Here is a 26136-nt window from a genome sequence, read left to right as displayed (position 1 = left end):
ATGCTTTATAAATATACATTACTCAAAGATGCTTTATGCAAAATAGGACATGTAACATGTCCTTTGGAAAGCAGAATCCTATTTTTGCGTGAATATCATTCTTGTATGTGAAGCAAAATACATGAAGTGTTACCCAGTTTTAATTCTAAATGCGCTAACTGGGGCTATTAGTGATACTTTGGAAACTTTGTAGATTAGTTTGCAAACCAACAACATGTGAATGGTTTTATTTTTTCCTGTAAGCTCAAATGGTGGTTGGTCCTAGAAAGATACGTGACCATGCCACATGGTATTGCAACCTATCTTGAATCCGGTACTTTTCCATGGAGATGGAAGACTGAACTAAGGGCTCCTGACCTGAGGGAAAGTCTGTTTAAGGAATGGAAAGCAATCAGCTCTATGTCTTCAGCTGGCCTCACCCACCCTAGCAGGACACACATAAAGAAACTTGAAAACAGGACTCTCAGGAACCCTGAAAAAACCTGTAGACTCAAGCCAAAGTCAAGATCAGTTCTGATTTGAAGCATTTTTCCTGAGACAAGAACAAATGTTCATAGTAAAATCTGTATGTAACAAGTTTCTTAGTAGGTTCAATTTAGCTGGTGCCTTTTGTTTAACCTGGTAACTTACTATGATCTGTTTGTTTTCACTTGCACTTAAATTCTACTTTTTATACTTAATAAAAATATGTTTGTTTACTATTAAGCCCAGTGTAAATAATTGTTACCTGGGTTACAGCAACCACTCTCTTTCATTGATAAAGGAGTTGGACATCTTTATGAGCTTTCTCTGTATAAAATTTTTACACAGTGTAAGAGGAATTTACTTGGGATTTTGTCCCTTTTGGGGATTGGGTTCCTCGGTACTGACAATGGCTTTGTAGATGAATCCTCCCAGGGCTGAGTTGGTTCAGTGTCTCTGTTGCTCTGCTAGGGGCAGTAACCCCAACTCTGTGCCTTGGCTATGAGGAGACCAGAGCTTCTGGCCCAGCAGGACAGGGTGGTGGGGTGCCCCAGAGGGCAGGAAGGTGGGCATCAGTAGTTTGATCAGCACACTGGGTGATCACCGCAAGGGGATTTCTATAATCAAACCCGTCACAGTCCCATCACCTAGGCCCCCAGTTCCATACTGCTATGGAATTGCCTGTGCTATGGAACTGCCTATGAACTGAGGTAATCACTTTGTAAAGAAAGGAGTGGGCATGACCCAGGTATGCTCTGCCCCAATGCCGCCACTGTCATTTCTTACTCCTTTCCCCCACCCACCCTAGCTAGTGGCTCTGGGCTCACAGAACTTCCACTGAGAGCATGACGTTCACTTCCCAGGGCTGGCGCAGCTAGCTAAGCTGGCACACCCTTCATAGGAATAAATCAGGACTAATAAAGTATGTTCTCTTTGAGAGAGAGAGAGGCAGGCTGCATTCAGAGCTTCAGATGTCAAGAAAGAAAGAGTAGAAGAATGAGAGATGAGAGGAGAGAGAAAACCACATAGAAAAGGCAGTGGAAAAATGTCCTAATTTGGAGAGACAGGCCTCATTGCTATGGCAACCCTGAATCGCCCCACAGTGTGGAGACGGACCTGACTTTAGAAATCACGTTAAATGGTTCAGCCATTAAAAGAAAAGAGGAACAAGCAGGGAAGGCATTTGGTGACAAAAAGCTGTCTTCTGGGGGGTGCTGCGATAGGTCATATGACCTTACTAGGTTTTGAGTTGTATGCCTGCCTGCCCCCCCACCTTTTATATACAGGCACATGTTTGTACATTTGGTTCTGTTCTGAAGAATGAGTCATTCCCTTCCTGCTGATTGGTCGCCTCCCCCAAGCTTGTGGGGCTAAATCCCCTCTTGGCACACTAGTGAAGAGAAGCAACAGGAGTAATAAGGAAAGTGAAAGAGGAGTTAACTCCTTCCTCTTTGCCTTTCCTACCAGAAGAAACACACACTGCCACCGCCCCCCCATGACCAGAGCAGGAAGGAAACCAATAAATGATGAAGCAGCAAGTGGGGAAGGTAGAGAATAGCAATGTGTATAAAAGGTGAGGTTTTACCACTGAGTGACTATATTCCCTTCTGTACAAACACCACTAATCTCTAACACAGACTCCTGCAGTGACACACCAGCGAGATATGGAATTACTGAAAGCAATTCAAGGGGGTGCTGAGATCAGTCAGGGGGGAGACAGCAAGGGGAGAGAGGTATAGGGAGAGTAAGACACAGTTCCAGTGCTTTTTTTATGCCAGTATTTGCCAGTACTGAGTACTGGCACTTCAGCAGTACCAGCCATGAGATTGGATGTGGAGGGGAGCAGGAAGCTGACTGAGTACTGGCTTTTTTTTTTTTATTTTACAAAAAAGGCACTGAACAACTCACTGAAAAATTCACACAATACATCTTTTACTTGAAATTCATCCCTCCAGGTACTAATTAATTATTCAGATCTCGCCTAAAACCTTTCTGTTTGCTTTAGCTGATGAATGACTCTAAACTCTGCTCACCTTTATATTACCACCTCCTTCCATTGCAACACTCGTCCATTCAATTCTCTCCACCCCCGTTACTGCTGCCTTCCATTCCTCCTTCAGTGCAGCACTCGTCTGTGCTCAGTGTTCTCCCCAGCCCCTTTATGATTTCTGGCCACGGTCCCTAAACCCTTCCCTACACTGGGTGCCACTTGCTCCCAGGACAAGCCCCATTGACTTGGAGGCACTACCTGTACAAGTCCCACATAAGGGTTGCAGTACCAGGCCTATTCCCTGGAGGTAGATCTCTACAGTCAAACCAGAGTGAGACCAAGGCTTTGATCCTCAAAGATATCTAGGCACCTGTCTTTATACCTAAGGATTTAGTTCAGGAGAGACTGAAAATGACATGCTCCCAGAAGGTTGGGGCGTATCCTTCTAGGTACTGATTGTCAAAGGATCATCACACCATGGTCCCTGGCAATGGGTATGTACTCACCACAGTTCAGCTCTCTTCCAGGCCCAACACCTCTCCTAGCAGTCTCTCAACCTCTGGCCTCTCTGACTCCACAGCCCCTCTCTCACTCCAGGAACTGCAGCTTCCTCTTTGCGAACTGGCCCGCCAACCACGTCCCTGTAGGGCTTCCACTTCCAGCACAGAGAGTCTCACTGGATCTGCTGTCCAGGCAATGTCACTCTGTCAGTGACCGGTAAAAGATCCCAGGCCCACCCACTATTCTGGCACCCAGGCACAAGCTCACAGACCCTACAACGCACAGCCAAGGTCTGCTCAGTCCCCAGCCTTGCTGCTTTCTCTCTGGACTGCTTCTTACCCACCTCCCACAGGCTTGCTGGGTGCACCTTTCCCTCAAGGCTACTCGTTCCCTCGGTTCCCTCTGTCCCTCTCTAATGCGCACAGTCTAGCTGTGGGCTTCGTAATTGGCACCATTTCTATGGCCAGATCCCTCACTTGCTCAGCTGAGTCCCTTCTCCCCTTGGGAGCTGTTTCTCCATCCTAAGCCCTCATGATGGCCTACATCACCCAGTGGCTCTTTTTCAGCTTTTTTATCCCTTTCAGGGCTGGTGTGCGTAAACCCCCCATCACAGACCCCTCCACTTTACCATCAGTGTAATCTATTTGTATTTGTGTTTACTTTGTGTTTTCAAATTAAACATCAGCTTACTTCTGCATTCCATTTACTTACAAATGGAAGCAGACCCATGGGTCACTTGCAGAGTCCATGAGTAGAGCTGTGTGCTGGGGGACACACAATGGTACCGTGAATCACATTGTTACCTCTTCCGCACACCATTACCTTCACCATACACACTCACTTCTACACTGATTATTGGAACCAACAATCCCATAAGGCAAGGGAACCCTCCCACCACCACTAGCATGGTCTAGAACTGAGGAGAAAACAGAATAACTAGCTAACTCTCACTCCACTGCTAGTTAATAAAAGAAACCAATGTATTATTCAAGAGATCTCTATATTTTATGGCTGCTGCATGGAGGGAGCTGCCAGCTTGCTTCTGGCATTCTGGTAACACAAGACATATTGCAACGGCCTATTTTCTCCCTCTATTGTTATCCCAGACATCCATGCAGTTGGACAAGTATGGACAAAACTGGACACACATGGACAATGGACACTGCTCTCCCTCACAAATCTGTAATCCAACCCAGAGAAGGAAGGCAAAGAGGGGAGAGGGGGCTAGCAATCTTCAGACCTTTTCCCAATAGGCAGCACCTATTCAGTACCTATTCAGTTTCCCACCAGTGTTTATGCCAGTTCATTTTGCCTATGGCTAGAAGGCTGCCAACGAAAACTTCAGTTTGTAACAATTCAGAAGAGCAAACTTGAAATTAGCCTATATGCACCAAACCTTCCCAGGGGAACAGGGCAAGGGCTGCAGGGTCAGAGGGAGAGATCTGCTGTTTTAATAGCTCCGTAAAGTGGATCTGCACCATGGACTCAAGATCTCAAGGGCTGCTGGCCATCACAGCTCATCAGGTGGGCCCAAGGTCACAGGGAGTGGCCCCAGCCATTCTTCGAGCAAAGCACTTCCACAGTCAGCAGAGAAGAACTTGTCATTAAGCCCTCTACAAAAAGGCTTAATTAATGGACCCCAAAATGACATATTAAATCTAAATTAAGACACCAACTGACTGTTGAAAATTCACATTTCTGGCTGGGTAATGACTATGTCAGAGATCTGAATCTATTCAAAGACCAGCAAAGCTCTCCCATTAGACATGAACTAATCAATTGGTTATTAAATTAACCATACATTTTTTTGAGAGAGCGGGGAAGGCTGGAAACGGGAAAGACAGTCATCAAATTACAGCAACTCATGAGAAGGAAGACTTGATGGATCATGCTTTGTCCATCTCCATCCCCTCCCCCTCCTCCATTTCACTCCTGTGCAAGACTTCTGCAGCACTGCGCTTGTTTCAGAACTTTGTCAAGTCCAGTTATAAATGACTCAAGTGATGAAACTTTTACTCCTTCCCTTGGGAGGCTAATGTGTGGAGTCTAATAGATCTTACGGTTAGGAAAAGCTTCCAAGAGCTATCCTGAGTCCCTGTGCCCTCAGCTTTCTCCCTCTCTCACCTGACTGCTGCATGAGCAATGACGAGAGACTGAGGAGGGGAAACTGGAGCAGAAGCTACACATCTGCACTTTAATTATTAAGGTCCCTTAGGTGTATTGAATTTAAGTAATTTAAAAACAATTCTGCATTGAAGGACCCAGCCACCCCATTCCATGGAGAAATAAAAATGAATAATTCAGCGGCTGCTGCTGTCACCAACATAAAATCTTTTCTAAGGGGGCTGATTTACTGGGAGAAACTTTCAAATGCATCTCGTGTAGTGCCATGTTGTCTGTCATAATTGTTCCTAACAAATTTACTGATTTCCAAAACTAATAGATGCAAACATGAGCCATTGGGCATATATCTGTGTGGGATTGTGTTTCACTTGCTCTCACTACATGTATGTCACTAATTGTGATGTGTTTCACTGGGAGACATTGTTCTTGTGCATTAGACAGCCAATGTGAATCACTAGGTCTGATTGTGAGAGCCAGTGTGATTCACAGCATATGATGGTGAGTGTTAGTCTTAGTCACAGTTGATGACTGTCTATGTGAGTCCATGAATCACTCCATCTGTGTGACTGTTAATGTAAGCCACAGTATATGAGTGTATTAGTGCATTAGTATGAGTGTGATACGCTGTGAGGGGATTACTGTGTGCTTGTGCAAAAATCATGGCACGAGTATTTGAGAAACCCACAAATTCAATGTTACTTGTCACTGATAGAGCTGGGCAAAATTTTTCAGACTGTTAGACAAACCATTTAGTTTCAGATGACCTGAAACTATTGCAAATTTGACACAAATAGTTCTGGCCATTCACAAAATAGCCAGGCAAGGAAATTATGGTCAGTGCTTTTGTGAAAAAAAATAAAATAAAATAAAATAAAATAAAGAGAGAAGCCGGTACTCATCCAGCTCCCTGCCCATCCTTCCCCTGCCAATCCCATAGCTGCGGCTGCTGAGGTGACAGTACTTGGTACTGGCAAGTACCGTCACAATAAAAGCACTGGTTGCGGTACTATTGCTATTGCCACTATTACCTTTATGTTTGTGATGAGGGCACTCACACAGCATCTGTAAGACCCAGGTTCATAACTCCTGCTCCAGAAGAAGCCTGAAACTGACTTCTTCAATTTATCAAAAACTCAGATTCTATGTGAGGCAGACCAACTTTTTCCAGAACTTCCACCAAACTATACCTTCATCCAGCGCTGGGCCCTAGGTCCCCCTCTGCTCACATTTTTGTGTTCCCTCTACACCCTCTCCATTCTCTTATGAGGCTACTTAAATTCACATAACACATGAAATGTAACCATAACCTCTATTACACATTCCAGCAAGGGAGAAAAGGGTCATTATCACCAACATTTTCAGAGTGAAGAATTATTTGGAAGGCCAATTTAAGAGATAGTTTAAAAGGGGTCTGATTACCAGATGATGGGTGCTATGGGTTATTTTTAAAAATCCATGCTGCTGTCAGGTGTCTGAAGTTGGCATCCAAGTAGCATCCAATTGCCACTTTTGGAAATCTTGGACTGTTTCACTGATTTGTGAAGGAGGGTGGGGCATGTTCAGTTGCCTGGTACAACGTGACTGGCAGCTTTGCATGTCACACCACATGCTAACAGATCTCCACTCCACCAGCCCAAATGCCATGTGCTCCTTACCCACGTGATCCACCATGCAGGTTCACTTTGAGGCTCAGGATCAGTTTGAGCTGTCCCATCCCTCCTTGTCCTCCTTCCCTTTACCCAGCACAGGTTCCTCTCTACTCCCTAAGCAGCTGCCTCCATCCTTAAGAAGCTTCTGCTGTCCACTTCTTACTCACAGTGTCTTCACAAGATTACTTATCCTGGCTCCCTTCTCTTCCTTTTCTCCTGCGCTCCGGAGCTGCATGCAGAGACGTCAGGCTGAAAACAGGCATTGGCCATTGCCTCCTCGAACCCCTGCAGTGTCTGCCTCCATCCCCATCCACAACACTTCAGCAAGGCTGAGGAAATCCTCCTGCTGCCAGAGGGCTGGACTGAGCTGGACAAGAGAAACCCCTTAACTGTAGCTTAGGCACAGCTGAAAGGGGGAAAAGGGTCCACAGACAACATATTGGGAGATATGCTCCACAATTCCTAACATGCCATTACTTGGGAACCGCCATGTGGGGCAGAAATACAGGAAGCCCATTGAACGGAAGGAGATTAGTAGCTATGTCAACCCTGTGTTCTAGTCAGCTCTGCACAAAGCCTGTGTACCTTTTAACTCTTATTTAAGTGGGATATAATTCAACAAATTCATCCCAGTTTTATGCACTTCCGTATAAGGAGCAATAGTTAATGAGTGCATTGAACCTGGAAGCTAGGGCTTTAGTGGATGTGAGGGTGGATGTGGACATTTTACACAGCACTAGGAAAGAGGCTTTCTCAGATAATTCCACCTCAAGCCATTCAGTTTCAGGAAAATAACCAGCAAAGGGTTTGGCTATTCATTAGAAACTTCTCTCTAAGCTTCTCTGTTCTCTTTACCTCACATCTCTGCAATGGTGCACAATACCTACACTAGTTGACAACGAGAGGCTTATCAGCCAGCCAAGCCTGTGATGTGGAGAACAGTGCTAACTGAGTAATTAAATCATTTCTGTAATTACTGTCATGGCCTTATACATAATTTAGACCTGCACATTCTTTTTGTAAGTGACAAGAGAGTGAATACCTTGAAAAGAATAGAAAAAAGAAAAAAGAAAATAAATAATAATAAAAGCCGCTATTTATCCAGCACTTTACATTTTTAAAGCACAATATAAACAACAATTACAAAAAAGGTAGAGTGGCAAACCAAAAGAGGATGAGATAGAGAGACACAAAAGAGACTGGAGGCAGGGAGCAAAATCTGAATATACACTCATGCATGCAGTGGCCACCTGGTGAAATTAATAGTTTGGCAGTAAATTGTGCCTGGCTATCTGCAAGGACAATACAGCACAACTCTGTAACTTTAATTTCGCTGCTGGGGAATTTGGAAGTGAGGGAGGGGAGGCCAGTTGCACAGAAAGTGAGCACCAAAATAAAGCTGGGGGGACCTGACAGAAAACTGAGCTGAAGGTAACAAACATGCAGCCAGAGAGGCCAACACCTCCATCACAGAACCTTGGTACTATTTTCTTCAGACCTCTCTGGCTCAGATACTTAGTGCTGATTACTGCCAACTTCCTGGAATCTGGCCAACCAGCCCAGCATGGGAACTGGGTAAAGCTAACCTGCTTGTGGCTGCAATTCTCTCTCTTCTCTCCGTGGCCCACCATAAAACCCCTGAGACAAGCATGGGACTCGGTTGGTTCAGTACCATGGACAGCCAATGATTGTTGCTGACCTTTTCAAAAGTGATTGGTTATTCTGGGTCCCTAACTTGAAACACCCTAAAGAAGCCTGATTTTCAGAAAGAGCTGGGAATCCACCCTCTAATACTCAGCCCTCTTTACCATGACATAAGGTAGCTAGCCCTTTTGAAAAGCTTGGTTAATGATAATAAATAAAATAAATACTTGCAATAATAATAATAATAATAATAATAATAATAATAATAATAAGGCTTTTAGTAAATATTTCTCTCCTTTCTCCCTTGCTTTCCTCTCAGTAGGTATAGCAGTATCACACACACACACACACAGAGGTAGAGCGCGTTAGGAGACTATAATAAAGATCGTACAGTCAACACTCAGAAATTAGGGAATGTCAAAATTAAGGTTGCCTTTCCAACCTTAAGTCAACTTCCTCATGCCTATGAATTACAATATAGTCTTTAACACATACTATTGTCTGCCACAGGACTCCTGTGTGACAGGCAGTGCTTGTGTGCAACACACCCTTCAGGGTCATAGATAGTACAGCAGCCATTCCCAAGCAATCTGCAAATTTTGGCCCCCTGCTTGACGCAAAGTAGCCTGTGCTGCAAACTTGGCACCAGTCTCTAAGCAGTCTATTAGCAAAATAGCAACTCAGGATTCAGCTGTCTGTGAGAGAGACAGACAGAGAAAGAGAAAAAAAACTTCAGAAATGTGCTTAGTTGCCATGCTGAGGGGCAGGCCTTGGTCTAGGTGAGTACTGAGTTGTTTTTCTTCTCTATCACCCAGCTCTGCACCTGAGCAACCCAGGCAGACCTTCGTAACTGGCCAGTTCCTGACTGGTCAGCAATCTCTCCTGGAATTCTAGCCCCCTGGAAGAATGTCTTGTTGGTGAGCCAATCCAAGTGGATTTTCCTTTGGTGGGGACCATCATGGTGCTAATGCCTCCAGCGGGGGGCAGAGAAGACCTGACAGACCGTATCACAACCTCGTCACAGAACAGCACCAGAGATCCAATTTTCCTCCCTCCATGATAATGCTGCCACCCTGGAAAAAGAAATCTAATCTGATGCTCTGAATCTGACCAGCTTCATACATGAAAGCCTAGCACTGCAACACTAGACAGGACTGAAGCTTAATGTCCTTCAGTGTCTGCCACCATTTAAGGGGTGCATAGTCTGTTACTAGATCAAAGAGAGGCTCCAAAAGATAGTAGTGTAATTCCCCACAGCACAGTGGACAGCCAGGAACTCTTTCCCAATGGTGCTGAATCAGGTTTCTTGTGGGTGCAGCTTCCAGGTTAGATCTTGTTCCACTTCCTGTAACTTTTGCAACAACATTGCTCCTAATCTGACTTCAAAGGCTTCATCTTGTAATTTAAACAAGATTGAGATGTGCAAATGGCATACCATAAGAAGAAGTTTGAGAATATCACTTATAATGCTAAAGGTCTTGTTCTATCCCACTGTTCATTGGATTGCTTGGTGTGCTTCACAAGATGTGTCAATGGTGCTGCAACTGTCATGCAGGGCACCACAAACCTTTGGCAGTAGCTGTCTAGGTGCAGGAAACCCCCATCTGTTTCTTGGTGGTGGGAACTGAGGTCTCCTTCAGAGCCTCCGTCTTATCCTGCAGGGGTTAAAGCCAGCCATTCCTTACCAAACAGACACCCAAAATAGCATCTTTCCTACATTTCAAATTTGACCAGGGTTTTTTTTGGATTAACAGCCTCTTTCAGTGATTGGGACATAGATTCCACATGTAACAGATGTGACTAACAAGCTGTACTAAAAATACCAACACCAGTGAGGGGCAACCTAGGCCAACAAGTGGACCCCATAAGTGTCTTTTCTTCATCTCAGTGGGCTGCAAGATTGTTGTAGCAAACACAGTCTCCTGGGATAGGGAAGTTTTTCTAATGGCACTTACATACCGAGAATTTGTAGGATGTGCCAACTGAACCGTAGCAGCACTTTGATTTGATGCAGAGGGAGTGCATGGTTCTCACAATCTCGTGTGTGGTCAGCTTGCACCTCACTTCACGCATGCTTGCTTTACATGCATGTCACTTTTGTAAGGCCAGTAGGGGAAAAAAAACATGTAATGAAAATCACCAGTATCTGGCAACCTTGTGCATGGCTAAGTGTAAACAAAATATATCGGGAGCCACACAGAGAAACCCCAAAGGGCTGTATATGGCCCTTGGGCCACAAGTTTGTCACCACTGACCTACACTTTAACTACCAAACAAGTTACTATGAACTGGATGTGATGGCATGGCATTTGATCCATAAGTCTCTGAAATGCAGCTGGGGACCCATGCTGTCCAAAGGGCTTGGTTTCAATTGAAAAAGCCCAACACATGTGGCAAATGTTGTCTTTTCTTTGAAATCTGGGGCCAAAGGTACTTGCCATTACCCCTTTGCAAAATCACATAGGTATTTAGCCTTCCAAGGCAATTGTGGAGTTTGTCAACACATAGCACCAAATAGGCATCAGATTGTGCTACTAAATTAAGCCTCCAGAAGTCCATGCAAAAAAAAAAGAACTGTACTACCAGGTTTTAGAGTCAGAACCACCCAGGCTATACGAAGTCTCTTGGACTCCTTGGTGACACCAAGGTCTAACAGGGCCTGTGCCTCCTGCTCCAAGGTTTTGCAGAGCCATTCACGAATGCAAGAAGTTGCATGTTCCAGCTTTTGGGCTGGTTTAGAGTCACCATTCCATAAGATGCATATATAATCTGACTCGGTGGACAGCTGTGTGTCACAGTAGGTCAATAGTTTTCTGGCTTGCCATTGTGATTGAGGAGGAAGACTTTCTGCTATTGGTACCTCTTCCGTACCTCTTGGCTCTTGTATCTGGTGGCCCAGACCCCCAAAGAGACCCCTGGGTCTACAAACAAGCTTTCTTGGGCCCATCAGTGTTTTAATGTATTTAGGTGGAAAATCTGGTGTCCCTTCTATTTGTCCAGAGAGAGATCTTCATCATAAGTTTTTCAGCTTACTGGGCGGCCTTATAGGGTCCCTGCCACTTGACCATAACTTTGCTCCGCAAGCTAGGAAGAAGCACGGTCCCGACAGAAAAATCTGCTCCCAGGCTCTTTTATTTAGAATTGGTCCTGGGTTCATTAAGTTCACAGGAGATTCTTCCTTCTCAAACTGTCCTACTCATGTGAGACACTTGTACACCTGTTACACATTTTGAGAACGTGGTGGTTGCTCCTCCCAGACGTGTTGCAGGAGGTCCTGGATCCCACGAAGTTGCCAGACATATAACAGTTCAAATGGTAAGAAGCCTGATGAGGCCTGTGATACTTCACATCTGGCTAATTGTACCCTATTTACACCTCCTGCTTAGCTGACCTTCTCCCAGGCCAGTGTGGCCACAGCTGCTGGCCAGAGAGTATGTACTCAACGGCCACGTATACAGACAGCAGCAGGAGAGGGAGCCAGCAGTGGCCATGACATAAGTTAGTAAGGCAGGGTATGTTGGGGTGGTGAGGGGTAGTGTGTGTCTCCCAGTCCTTTTTAAGATTTTAATGGGACTTGGTGCCCGGGGCAGCCACCCCTCCAGCCAGGGCAGGGCTGCAGCCCCATTCCAGCTCCCTATGGCTTAGGGAGAAGCCAGGATCTGCACCAGCAGGACTGCAGCCCCCACTCCTGGCTACCCATGGCTTGGGGAAACCAGAAGCTGCACCGGCAGGGCTGCAGCCCCATTCCCAGTGCTCAGAAATGTGGGACAGCTGGGGAGGTCCCCCACAGGGCTGCAGCCCCGTTCCAGGCACCCCATGGAATCGTCTGGTGAATTCCACCCCTTACGCAGCGCAATCACCCCTGCAAATGAGAACACCCAAGTGGCAGTGGCCCCATTCCTGCACCCTATGGAATGGGGCAGCCAGGGAGCTGCACTTGCTTGGCAGCAGCAGCTGGGGAGACACACACCCCCAGGTGTCCCATATTTGGTGTAGGGAAATAAGGTCACCCTAGCTATCAGGGATTTCAAAGAAATGGTCCCCACAATTTTTTTATCATGTGCAAAACAATATACTTTTGTCTACTCTTGTTTTTGGAGATGGCTGAATGGTATTGGCTTAAGGTGCCAAAAAAGCCAGCATGAAGAAGACACCTGGCATGGAAGATTTCAGCTCTGGCACCTGCAGTATGGCAAAATTATAAGCAACTGAAAACATTCTTATAACAAGATGTGTCAGGCAGCCTGAATGCGCAGTGCTGCTAGCCCCTCATGTCCAGTCCACTCTCAGCCATTGAAGTCTCTATGCACCAGGACTGTGCCATGTGGCAGAGCTTACTGGAATGTTGTTGCCAGCTTATGGCAGAATGCCTCCTTTTCTTCAGGTGATGCCCCTTTTGTCAGCACATAGGCACAGTGACAGACAAGTTTCCATGATAGCGCTGGAGCTCAACAGAATAAGCGTGGAAGGATGGGGCTCCATGTGGTCTGTGCGAGAGATTGTCCACTATCAAGAGCCACAGTTTGATGTCAATGTGAACCAGTGGTGCGAAAGAACATTGGGCCTTTCGCGGCAAAGGGATCACTTTGTGGCAGATAGGTCTCTGTCATGCCAGTGATTACAATCTTATAATGGGTGAGTTCTTTGGCAAGAGCTGTCTTGCACCCAGCACTGTTCACTAGTAACACATTACATTTGACTACACACAATAAGCCTGCCAAGGTCTGGCTTGGACTTCCAGAAAGTTGGTGTTACCAGGGCTGCATCTTCCCTAAGCAAAATTTAGGTCATGCATGTTCTATGAGTGCAGAAAACTCTCTCCCTCCTGGGATCAGTAATAGCAGGAGCTTTAGCCCTGCTGCTGTTGTCACAGTCTGTCATGACTGGTTGCCTCCTCTTGACTGGGAAGATATAGAGGTTTCATTTTTAGGGCCACCATGTCCTTTCCCAAGGACTCTTCTGCTCATGGAGGCAGGGTCAAGTACCAGGAATAATTCAAACACATCTGTCTTGGCTACAGAGTTTAAATGGTTAGAGCAAACCACATGAAATTCAGCAAACAGGATTTGCCACCTCCGGTAAGAAGTCTCTGTCATGCTTATGAGTGCAAAAACATCCTTACACTGAAACAAAGCCCAGAATTTACCAAATCTCTATTGGCCCTGTACTTCTGTGCAGACTGGAAACCTAGAGCCTCTTACAGGCAGAATTGGAACAATGAGAGACATTCCATATGCATTGTCAGCACCAAATCCTGAGCAAAAGGTGGTCTGACTTTGTGCAAAATATCAATTTTGCAGAAATCTGGCCTGCCTGCACTAGCTCATTATATTCAAAAGCAGCACACAGGGCCAGATTAACTCCCCTGGTGGCCTTGGACCTGATTTTGTGCCCCCTCTAAATTCTGGAGTGCAGCCAGAAACGAGTGCAGAGTTCAGATTGCAGAAGGTGGCTCCAGGCTGGGGCGGAGGGTTGGAGTGTGAGATGGGGTGAGGGCTCTGGCTAAGGATGTGAGCTCTGGGGTGAGGCATTTGGGGTGCTGGAGAGGTCTTACAGCTTGGGCGGGGGTTGTGATATAGGATACTTATCTGGAGCAGTTCCCTTTGGGGGCACAGGCCCAAGGAAGGGGAAGGGGCAGGTGGCTCTGTGCACTGCTCTGCACTTACCTGCAGGACCACCCCTGCAGCTCCCACTGGCCACAAATCCTGGCCAATAGGAGCTGTGAGGGGTGGAGTCTGAATGCACAGCACTGTGCCTTCCTCACCCACTGGCAGGGCTGGAATGCAGAGGCTTTAGTGGCTGCAGCCCAGGACCCTGAGCAAAAGGGGGCCCCACAAAAAGATCTTCACTTTTGGTGGCCTGGAGATCTTTTTGCAGGGTCTCCCTTAGCTAAGAGCCTGGGCTGCAGACCGAACAGTCCCTTTCTTAATCCAGCCCTGACACAACATGCTCTTTGGGCATGTGGCCAAACACCCCAGCACAGGTGTAGGTTGCATGCTGGCCCTTCCTCCACGGTGCCACTCCAAAGACTTGTGCATTCCCAGGACCGAGCCAGACCTGGGAGCATCATTATACTGTATCAACTGTGGTCACCCTGGCTGGCTCAATGACTGTCAGTAATCTAAGTGTCTGATCATGATGTTGATGAGTGCTGACCAGGAGAGGTTCTGGAAGACTAGAGAAGTGCTAATGTAGAGCCCACCTATAAAATGGGAAAGAGAGGACCCAGAGAACTGCAGACCAATCAACCTGACTTTGATACCTGAGAAGCTACTACAGCAATGTGCAAAACATTCAATTTGTGAATACCTGGAGGATGAAGGGGTAATCACTAGCACCCAGCACAGATTTACTGAGAACAAATCATGCCAAACCAGCTTGATTTCCTTCAACTGTTCTCAGAAGGGTAGCTGCGTTAGTCTGTATCTGTAAAACAATGAGGAGTCCTGCAGCACCTTAGAAACTAATGGATTTCTTAGGGCATAAGCTTTAGTGAGTAAAACCCACTTCAGATGGAACAGAGTGAAAATACAAAGGCCGATGTATAGATAAGAAAATTATTGTTAAAAAAAGTTACTATCTATTGTAAATTAGGGTGATCAGTCAGGGTAACTATGTCCATTCAACATAGCTGATGGGAAAGTTGCAAAGTTGCTTCTGTAGAGCATTAACCAATTAAGATCCTTACTGAGGCCTAATTGTAGGATGAAGATACCATCCATATAGCATAAGTAGAGGAAGGATGATAGGGAATGGGTGCTGGGGAAATGTTTTAGGTCAGCCGTGAAGATGTTGGCATAGCGTGGGGCCATGAGAGTACCCGTATATAGTGAGGTGAAATGTACCCTCACTGACCCGGAGAGGTAAGGGCCCCCCCTTGAGTCCTGGAGGGCGGAGCTCCACACCTGCTCGAGGCCTGGCCAGATGCTAGGAGGCAGGACAGGAAGTATAAAAGCTGAGCCTAGGAACTCAGTTGAGCCCCAGCCACCAGATGTGCTAGATGCTGGTCCTGAGCTCCCAGGCTGGAAGGCTAATGCATCCCTGCAGGAGGCTGAAGACCCGTCTGGACCACGAGGCCCACAGTTTGACCTCACCAAAGAGGAGCTACAAGCCAGGACCCAGACATGGAGGAACCCAGCCTGCTGGCCAGTGAGGTATGCCCCATGGGGGAGTCTGGAAGTGGCCCCAGGATAGCTAAGTCAGCATGCTGCAGTCTGGATCCCCGCTGACTCCAGTGGCAGACTACTATGTCACTGGTAGGGCCCTGGGGCTGGGGTGCAGTGAAGGGGGTGGAACTGTTCTCCCTCCCCACCCTGCCACCCCTAATCCATGGATTGCAGTCTCTCCTTCTCTCTATTATAGGCACATGCCTGTGTTTGTTGGTCCTCTGCCTTGCTAGGAGGATGGACCTTTTGCTGCCCTACCCTGAACCAGGGCCTGGGCTCGTACAGTTAGAACTGCTTGCTGCCTCGTGCTGACCCAGGACCTAGACCTATACTGTTAGCTGTTTGCTGCCCCAGCCGGAGCCAGGGCTCAGGTGTGTACTGTTGAAACTGTTATTGCCTGGCACTGAGTGAGAGCCCGAGCTACTCTGACTGTGTGTTTGGCCCAACTGCCAACCTGAGCTACTAGACTATGGTCACCTGACCTTAGTGAGGGCTGGGCCTGTTCAACTGGCTGCATGGCTGATCACAGGCCTGAGTCCTGGAACTAGTGTGGTTGCTGAGACTGATTCCCCATAGATGATTACAGAAAGGTGGAGTGGCTCCTTACTGACTTGGAGAGGGAAGGCCACCCCCACCGAACCCTGGTGGGCAGAGCCCTGCCCCTCTACCGGGCTATACCACAGCAGTGCCACTGACTTGCAGGTATAGATTTTTCTCCACAGCGGCAATGGTGGTGGGTGAGTACACAGTCACATAGTTCATCCACTAGATGTCCTGTGGCATCATCAAGGATGCTGCTCCTGAGGGCTTGCAGTCCATCTTCATGTGGAATATTGGTGTACAGGGCTTCTGCATCCATGGTGGCCAGGATGGCCAGGAAGATTATGGATGCACTGTAGTTTCTTCAGGAAGTCAGTGGTGTCTTGAAGGTAAGCAGACATGCTGGTGGCATAGGGTCTGACTGGAGAATCCAAATATCCAGAGATCCCTGCTGTAAGGGAGCCAATGCCTGAGATTATGGGGCATCCAAGATTTTCAGGTTTATCGATCTTGGATAACAGATAGAACATTCCCAGTTGAGGCTCTAGGGGCATGTTTATGTAGATTTGGTCCTGTGTTCCCGCAAGAAGTTTCTTGAGCAGATAGGGTACCTTCTTTGTTATTCCTCAGTGGGGTCAGAGAACAGTGGCCTGTAAAATGTGATACTGGAGAGCTGCTTGGCAGCCTCCTGTTCAGTCTCTTCTATTCAGCTATGTCTACACTAGAAGCATATGTCTGCAGAAGTTACTGTCAGAAGAGATGTTCTGACAAAACTTCTGTCATCAGATTGCATCTACACATAAACGCAGATGGACCTTTTGATCCACTCTGTTGAAAAAAGGCCCCATGGAGTGTCTACACAGCTTTTTTGTTGACAGTTTCTCTCAACAAAATGTATTGTGTGTGCAGATGCTCTGTAGGTTTTGTCAACAAAACCCCAGTTTTGTCTACAAAGCTCTTTAGTGTTGTTTTAGCCTTCATTATTACTGAAGCACCTCTTTTGTTAGCCTCTTTGATTATTATGTCAGAGTTGTGTCTGAGGCTGTGTATAGCGTTGTGTTCTGCACAGCTGAAGTTATGGGGCACATGATGATGGGTGTTAACAATCTGCTACCCTAGAGCCACCAGTTTGCTGGCTAAGGGGAATGCAGCAGACATAATATACCTGCACTTCAGCTAGGCTTTTGACCAGTAATCTATGATTCTGACAAGTGAGCTGAAGAAATGTGAGCTTGGCATAACTACCGTTGAATGAAAAAGCAGTCCAGTAGCACTTAAAGACTAACAAAATAATTTATTAGGTGATGAGCTTTCATGGGACAGACCCACTTCTTCAGTTCATAGCCATACCAGAACAGACTCAATATTTAAGGCAATATTTATTGAGTCTGTTCTGGTATGGCTATGAACTGAAGAAGTGGGTCTGTCCCACGAAAGCTCATCACCTAATAAATTATTTTGTTAGTCTTTAAAGTGCTACTGGACTGCTTTTTTGTTTCGATACTATATAGACTAGCTCGGCTATCCCTCTGTTAATGTTTACCATTGAATGAATTCATAACTGTTCACGCAATCACAAACAGTAACTATTAATGGAATGATGTCAGATTGGAGGAATGTCTCCAGCGAGGTTCCACAGTGATCTGTTCTTGATTTGATGTTTAGTATCTTTATGAATAATCTGGGTGTAGGTATACAGAGAGCATACTAATCAACTTTGCAGATGACACAAGGATGGGGGGATTGCCAATAGTTTGGAGGACAGAGTTAAAATTCAGAGAGATGGTGGTGTACTGAAGAACTGAGCTATACACAATAAAAGGGAATTTAAACAAAGACAAATCTAAGGTGCTATACTTAGGGAAGAAAAAACAAATATATAAATACAGAATGGGGGAGGGGGAACTGGCTTGGCAGCAGCACTGCTGAGAAGAGTTGTGATGGATCACAACCTCAACATAAGACAGCAATGGAAAGCTGTTGCAAAAAAAAGCAAATTCAATTTTATGTTTCACTGACAGAGGCGTAGCTTACAAGTCCTGGGAGGGGACAGTACTGTACTTCTCAATATTAGCTACACCTCAGGCACATGTCCAATTTTGGCCAAGAATTCATGGAAAGGCTGGAAAAAAACTGGAAAGAATCCAGAGACAAGTAACAATGATTATTCAGAGGAGGGAGGGCTAGCCACAAGAGCAAAGATCGATTCAATGGGTATGCACAGTTTGGAAAAGAGGGAGATTAAGAGACTTCAAATACCTAAAAGGGTCTCTCTCTCTCTCTCTCTCTCTCTCACACACACACACACACACACACACACACACACACACACACACACACACACACACACACACACACACACACACACAAGATGAAGAATAGTTGCTCTCTTACCACAGAGGGCAGGACATGAGGCAATGGTTTCAAACTCCAGCATGGCACACCGAGGTTAAATCTCAGGAAAAAACTGTAGGAATAGCAGAACAGGGAAGGGCTGCCTGAGGAGGTTGTGCAAGCTACGTCGCTGGAGATTTTCAAAAGAAGGCTGGATAAGCATTTGTTTTGGATGGCTTAGAAACAACAAATCCTGCATCTTAGCAGGGCATTAGACTAGCTGACCCTTGTGGTCCCTGATGAACTTATGATGCTGTGACCAGCTCCTCCTCTGATAATCTTTTCTGCACACCAGGGAGATTCAACTACCCCTTATTAGGGGCTGCTGCTGCTTCTCCTGAGTTTTATATAAAGCATCACGTTGACTGCAACTAGAATAATTAATAAATCAACACAGAGAAGTTCGAGTTTTTCCTTTGTAGAATCCAATGATACTTTCAGAAATTGCTTTATCCCCATTTTGCGGACAGAGAAACAGCAATAGAGACTTACCCAAAATAATCATGTCAGCTTGGTTTTTTGTTGTTGTTTTTGAGTTGGTTTTCTAATTTATTTTTCCTCACAGGTAGTATTTTAATTGTACTTGTTTTTTCTTTGATTGTGTTAGGATTAGGAGAAGGATCTTCCCCTTGGCTTTCTCTCCCTCCCCACATCTCTGTCTCTTTGACCTGCTCTTCCTCCTCCGTTTGTTCATTTTCTCTCCCGCTCATCCTAGCTAAGACAGGATTTTTCTCTATGGTGCATTTGCCAGAGTCACATCCAGTCCAAATCTGAAATAGCTTAAGCGATAAGGTTACCACCTTTCCCTGAGAATTGTGCTCTGCATCTAACAGTGCTTGCCATTTAGAAAATTCTCTTGATACGCTATTTAATGATCCCTTTGCTCAATTCCCTCCCATTGCTTGTGGTAACACCTCTTTTAGAGCAACATAAACTGTTTCTCTCTTTCCTTGAAATATATCTAGACACAACACATTAGTTACACTCACCTGTAGTCATTATTTAGTCAAGCTGCAATATATACATAGTTAGCTCTTTTTAATCTATCTTCATATATCAATCCCTTAAGGCCACTAAAAGAATTAGATACAACAATCTTATCTCTTCCTGTACTCTCCATTTTTTCAGGCTGTTTATTTAATTCCCTTAACTTCCTTCATAGTCCTTTCATTCTAAATGTGGTTAATGAAGCAAATAAAAGGCAAACAGAATAAGATTCCCTAGAAAGAGTTGTTTCTCTATGTCCTGTGGTTACTGAGGAATGACATGAGGATCTCAGGCAGCAGCACTGGTCAATTTCACACTCCAGGTTTTCAATTTCCTTTGGAGGCCAGTTTGGGGCAGGTTAAAATCTGAGTGTAATTAATTCAAATTTTGTGAGACAAGTATCTGCTCGGGGTTGTAATAAAGGTCTTGCCTGCTCCAGAACCAAGAAACTAATCTTCCCATCTGACTGACGATGGCGCACATTGATTTAATACTTCTTGCTTTTCTTAAAGATTTAAAACAATTATTACAATAAAACAGTTCTTCATTCCTAATTACTAGAGTTGGTCAAAAAAGATTGATAGAACCATTTTCCAGCAGGGAACATTGTTCCGGCATAACTGAAATACTTTGCAAAATCACTTCAACTTTCCTGAAATTTCATTTTAGTGGTTGGAAAAAAGAGGAAAATAGTACTGACAGTGCTGAAATATCCCATTTCGATGTTTTCTGAATGAAACTCTTTGATTGTCCCCTTCCAAAAGACTTTTTGCCTTTTTTTATTATATTGCAGTTAAGTGTTTTAGCACTGGAAAAAACAAACGTGTGCAAGAAACTCTCTCCCTCACACACACCCCTCACACAAAATGGACAAAATGCAGAAAAATCCAGTAAAAAAATAAATATTACCTGCAATATCTAAACTAATTAAATATTAATTATATGAATTTGAACAAAAGCTTCCACGCAATACGAAAGTTAATGTTCCAATAATATAATTAATTCTGCCATATTACATTTAGCATTTATTATATATGTGTCAGTCTAACCTGCAGTACAGATAGGTAGAGGTATGCACAACATAGCAGAGACAGTACTATGTTTGGAAACTTAACTTTTAAAAAATCCCCTGCCTTTTGGATTTTTCTAATTTAGTGTTGCACTAATAAAGGCTTTAGCACTTGGACACAAATTTGCTCTCCAAGAAGCAACACATACACTGAGTGACACATACACTGGCATGCAGGTTCAAGTGCCTCCCCAGCAGCCAGCCCAAGAGGAAAACAGAAGGGGTGGAGCCGCAACCTGTTCCACCCATGCTGGGACACTGCTTGGTGCAGCACAGCAGCTGCCCTGGAAGAGCATCTGGCTGCAGCTGCAACAGAGAGCTGCCCACTACCCAGACCCAGCTTCCAGGGAGAGCAACCAAGTGAATTGGAGTCTCCTCCTCCCTTCCTGGGCTCAGCCCCTGTTCCCAGAAGCTGAGTCCGAAAAGGGAGCAGGCTGCCACTGCCATCTCTCCCCACCAGGCTCTCCTCTCCCAGGCAGCTTCTGTTTGGCATAAAACAGCAAGCAAGACCGGCTCTGTCCCACCCCACATCTGGGCCTGGTTGGCAGGAGGAGCAGTCACACAGGCAGCACAGGAGGAGCTGGTGCAGGGAAAGGGCAGAGCCCCCTCTCTTCTCCAACTGGTAACATGAGATGGGGAGAGCCTGGGGGCCTCAGGCTGGGCGTGGGACAGGGAGAAGATATGTAGGGAGGTCACATGTCTCACCTTTGGCTTGTGGCCCTCCCATCCCAGTATGGGGGAGCACATGCCAGCAAGTCTCAGGTGCAGCCATAAAACTCCAACTGAAGTAAGTCAAAAGTTAACAAGCATTGCCCTGTTGTATGTGATCAAGTGTTTGCTTGTTTTTTAATAGAATCTTGCCTGTCACACTAAGGTATTTCACAATCCTGTTTTGTGCAGTTCCATAGGTCTTGATTGGTACCACTCCACAGAGTGCAGGATTAAGGAGCTGAAACAGGCTGTGAAGCTGCAATACTGAACACCCTCAGCCAGAAGTGGCTCTTGTCAAAAGTGGTATTATTACTAAAAGTTATTCAATTTGCCAAATAAATATTAACCATTACTCTCATGGGAAGTCAGAAGCTTTAACAGTCATTTTAAATTATCTGTAAAGAAAATGTTTATACAATTTTTCTAAAGCTGGAATATCTTTATTTTACTGGCCCAAGTTAGCCTGTTCACAAAGTTGCAAAAGGGAAGCTTGGTAAAATGGGAGTTTTGCACTCACAGGGCCCAATCTTCACACCCTCTCATGGTGCTACCAGAATTTCCAGTTGAAGTAAACAAGTAACACACAATAAGAGGACTATTTGGCTGTGTCTAAACATGCCACTTCTTCCAGAAGCAGCATGATAATAAGCCGTCCGGAAGATGTTAATGAGGCGCAGATGTAAATTTCCCACTCCTTATTAGCATAAGGGCACTTGATTCAGAGTCCAAAAATTTTTCTTCCAGAAGATTCCCATGGGCCACGTATCTGCACGTATACTTTGGAGTCCAGAAGAGCTTCTTCCAGACTCCGAACCACATGTCCATATGCTAATGAGGTGTGGGAAATTTAGCATCATCCAGATGGTTCATTACCATGCTGCTTCCGGAAGAAGTGGCACATGTAGATACAGCCTATGTTATTCTACCATGGAAAATCCTCTGGAGGGATAAAAACTCTTCACACAACCTGGTAGGCCAAATTCTGCTCTAAATTATACTAACGCAAATCTGATCTGATTATATAAAGATCACTGGAGTTATTCTGAATTTGCGTTGCTATAACCTGAAACTGGAATTTGCCCCATTATGTTTAGACTTAAAATCTTTCAGTGCCTTAGACCTGGTGATGTTACCTGTAGTTTAGTAAAGTAGATGTATAATGCCACCCTTCTGCTCTGTTAGGGTCCACACGGCAGGGCTGTGTCAGGACACCTCAGTATCCCAGAATAGCTACTCTGTGTCTTTGACTCACACCCATTATTTAGAAATGTTTTTCCGAAATAGCAGGCTTGCTATTTAAGCATTCCTGTTGTCCTCATTGTAGGAGGAGTAAGGGATATTTCAAAATAGCACTTTATTTCAACATTTGGCTACACTGAAGTTTAGGCTGTTGTGTATACACATCCTTAGTGTTTTACACCTATTGTGCGCTGGTGTAAATGACTGCACAAGATGCAAGAAAGTGGATAGACAAAGCCACAGAATTATTGCCTGGTTCTTCTTTCAGATGGAAGGCCTTGAGACTATTGTACATAAAGCTAGGCAAAAAGTGTATGGGGGAGGGGAAAATCCTTTGAGAATCATTTACTCAGCAAATATATTCTGTAGAATCAATTATTTGTTGATATCCTTTGTCCATTTTGAAAGCTGATCTAAGGCTGAGAAACACTTGTGATTCTTTTAGTCCCAAACATTAAAAAGGTTGAAAAAGCTATTCATAACATAAAGATCAGCCTGCTCAAATACCACAGTCTAATAGAACTAATTCAAAGGAAATGTTTCCTCACTGATCAAATTAAGTATCCCACCCATTCAATTATGTCTAGTTCTCACTCTCCGTTGCCCTGAAAGCTGACCTGCAAAGGAATAAAATGTCTTCTATTCTTGTTTGCCTTGTGATGAACAAAGGAAACCCCAAAAGGCTTTTGTCAAAAAAAGTTATTGGCCCAGATCCTTTCCTGCATCAAGATGTAAGTCCAGTTACACTAACTCTATACCAGTGAAAATATCTCCCAAGCTGGAGGACTTCTCAGCTGAGCAGAACAGTCTGGGCAAAACAAAGTCAAACCTGAGGCTGGGAATAGTGGAGAAGTTTGTAGTCAAGTTCCAGGCTGGGACTGATACCAAGGAGCAGAGCTCAAGGCAGGATTCAGGTGAGAAGGCAAGAGCCAAATCAAGTCATGGTCAAAACGAGGAGCTCAAAAACAGAAATGGTCATGGCAGCTAAAGGCTGCATGACAACACTGTTGTCTGGACAATTCCTAGAATACCTCTTGGGTTTATGGAGCAGGGAGACAATTAGGAGGCTCTCTGGTGGACCCTATGAGCCAGGACTACTTGTGGTCTGGGTCCACTGTGGGAGCAGCATGGAGGAGTCCACTGCTTAGTTGCTCTATGAAGACAAGTTTGAGACCTGTCATGGAGATCAAAGGAAAACAGGCCTGATGATTTTCATATTAGAAATTCAGGTCTTGTCTGCCCCAGTGTCTGGTGACTGAAGAATTAGTGAAATTATGACAGTACGCTACAAGAGAATGAAATATGTGCAATTGACATGAGAAGGGGCTGTGAGGCATAAAAATGGTTGGATTTTTTTTTGGGAGGGAAAGATTTTTGTATGGGGGAGGGGGTTGGTTTTACGCTTTGACACTTTGGTTAATACCTACTTAACTCCACTAATGACCACTTTTGCAAGAGAATGGTTTTATTAGAGTCTCAACACTTGTACTCTTTCTACTAAAATTTAAGACTTCATACTAAGCATCCCTGAGACCCTCAAATGATTCTCCAGTTAAACCAGTGAAGGCAAAAATTGGAAAATAAAACACACACACACACACACACACAGAGGTCAGGAGTTCTTTGCACATCATAAAGAAGAACAAAAATTTTAAATCCTTTGCAGATCCCTTTTAGCAACTCCCTTCTCTCTTTAGCCTTTTATGCTTCGTACAGTTCCTAAAGAATGGTCTCAAAGAAGAGTTCTCTGGCGCTTACGACCTTGAAACTAAAATTGGTCCAATTAACAAATGTTGCCTCCCCGATCTTGCCTCCCTCATATACTTCCACACAATTAGCATCTTTTCTGTAGCTGTCCTTCAGGCACACTATATACACTTTTGATTTTTAAAAACCTCTCCTTGAAAGTGAATCTCTCAAAGCCCATAATTACTTGGCCAAGTGAGATTCCATCTGCAGACTCCCAGGTAAGTTGTTTCTCAGGGTACTAAACCCATATTCCTGATCTGTAATAGAGGAAAGCCAAGTTCTACCTTATCTGCCATGATCATGGATGAGCCTCCGTGGATGCCAAGGATGGGCGTGAGAGTCTGGGCAGAAATGAAGTCCAGGATCTGAGCAATGGCTTCCTGGTCTGTGTCATCAGCAAACACCACACCTTGAACCTTACGGTCTGACATGAGGTCACAGATGCGGGTGATGATGCTCTTGGGATCTGTCTCATTCATGGCCACCAGTTCCACTCGGGGCACCACAGAGAGGTGGTGGAAGTCATCTTTCTCGTGGGCGTCCTTGATGGCCACTTCGTCTGAGGTCCCCACCAGGATGACAGCAACGCCAATACTGGGGTGGCTTTTCTGGGAACGGGCCCCACCACCTGTCGTTGCTAGAACTGCCAGCACCAGCCAAAACTTTGGAGAATAGCACTCCGCTCTGGGCCTCATCTTCAGCTCTTACACTCCCTGAGAAGAAAAAAGGAAGAGATGAAATGAGAAGTCATAGCATTCAGTCTTTATTGCAGATCATTGGTTCATCTAGTCCATTAAACCCATGGTTCTCAACCAGGGGCTTGTGCACCTTGGGAGAGGCTGGATACACAGAGGTCTTCCAAGAGTTACATCAACTCATCTAGATATTTGCCTAGGTTTACAACAGGCTACATAAAAACCCCTAGCAAAGTCACTACAAACTAAAATTTCATAAGAACAATGACTAGATTACACTGCTGTCTATACAATGGAATGTAAGCATGATATTTATATTCTGATTCATTTATTTTATAATTCAATGGGAAAATGAGAAAGTAAGCAATTTTTCAGTAACAGTGCGGCTCTGACCATTTTGAATTTTTATGTCTGATTTTATAAGCAACCAGTTTTTAAATGACGTGTAACTTGGGGGGACATGCAAGACAAATCAGACTCCTAAAAGATGTGCAGCCACCTGGAAAAGTGAGAGCCACCACCTTAGGCCCTCTACTGGATCAGACCATTGATCTGTCTTGCCCATTATCCATTCCCTGAGCCTGAGCCAAGGCCCAATCAACAGGAGCCTCTCCACTAAGGTCAGTTGGTTTTGAATCAAGCCACCTGACAGCAGCCCCTACTTGCCAGTTCAGAGGGCATGGGAAGGGAGAGGGATTGGATGGCTTAAGGGACTGGCCAGAAGATACAAAGCACATTATCTCTAAATCTGCATTTCATCTCAGACCTAAGCAACAGTGACTGAAAGTTGTCCTCTAACTAAAGTCCAGTTGCCTTGACAATGCAAAATGAGCTGAAGATGTTAGTCCAATGGTGTGCTCCCACTACAGAAGCAATTATCATGCAACTGACACCAGTTTTCCTACATTTAGGCACTATAAACAAAGAGTACACAGCCCGTGGATGCAGAACTCCCTTCTCAGCTCTCAGTACAACTGTCCCAGGTAAAGGCTGAGATACATTGGGTGGGGTGGTGCGAGCACGCACTGCTATGGCCCATACCCTTGTGGATAAATACAGGACTTCAGGCCATGAGACTGTCATCTGGGGCCCTTTTAAAGAAGTAGAGGAAGAGAGGGCCAAATATTGACAGTGCATATGACTAATTACAGTTACAATAGGGGGGAGATTTTCCTTCCTACCCCAGTGGGAGACCCTCTTTGCTCTGAACCACAAG

The 26136-nt window shown here is 45.1% G+C and overlaps 1 protein-coding gene across 1 annotated transcript in view; it reads right to left on the bottom strand.

Annotated features, from left to right (window-relative positions):
• The window catches only part of GRIN2B (glutamate ionotropic receptor NMDA type subunit 2B), a 259391-nt gene extending 234471 nt beyond the window's left edge, over window positions 1–24920 (bottom strand). The window contains exon 1 of the mRNA XM_074983934.1: window positions 24510–24920. Within this exon, the coding sequence (XP_074840035.1) occupies window positions 24510–24920 (411 nt within the window). The remainder of the gene's footprint in view (window positions 1–24509) is intronic.
• Window positions 24921–26136: the final 1216 nt, after the last annotated feature.

Source organism: Carettochelys insculpta, chromosome 1 (genome assembly GCF_033958435.1).
Source record: "Carettochelys insculpta isolate YL-2023 chromosome 1, ASM3395843v1, whole genome shotgun sequence".
NCBI classification, from domain to species: domain Eukaryota; kingdom Metazoa; phylum Chordata; order Testudines; family Carettochelyidae; genus Carettochelys; species Carettochelys insculpta.
Note: the sequence above shows the minus strand (reverse complement) of the source record. Positions and strands in the feature narration are given on the sequence as shown.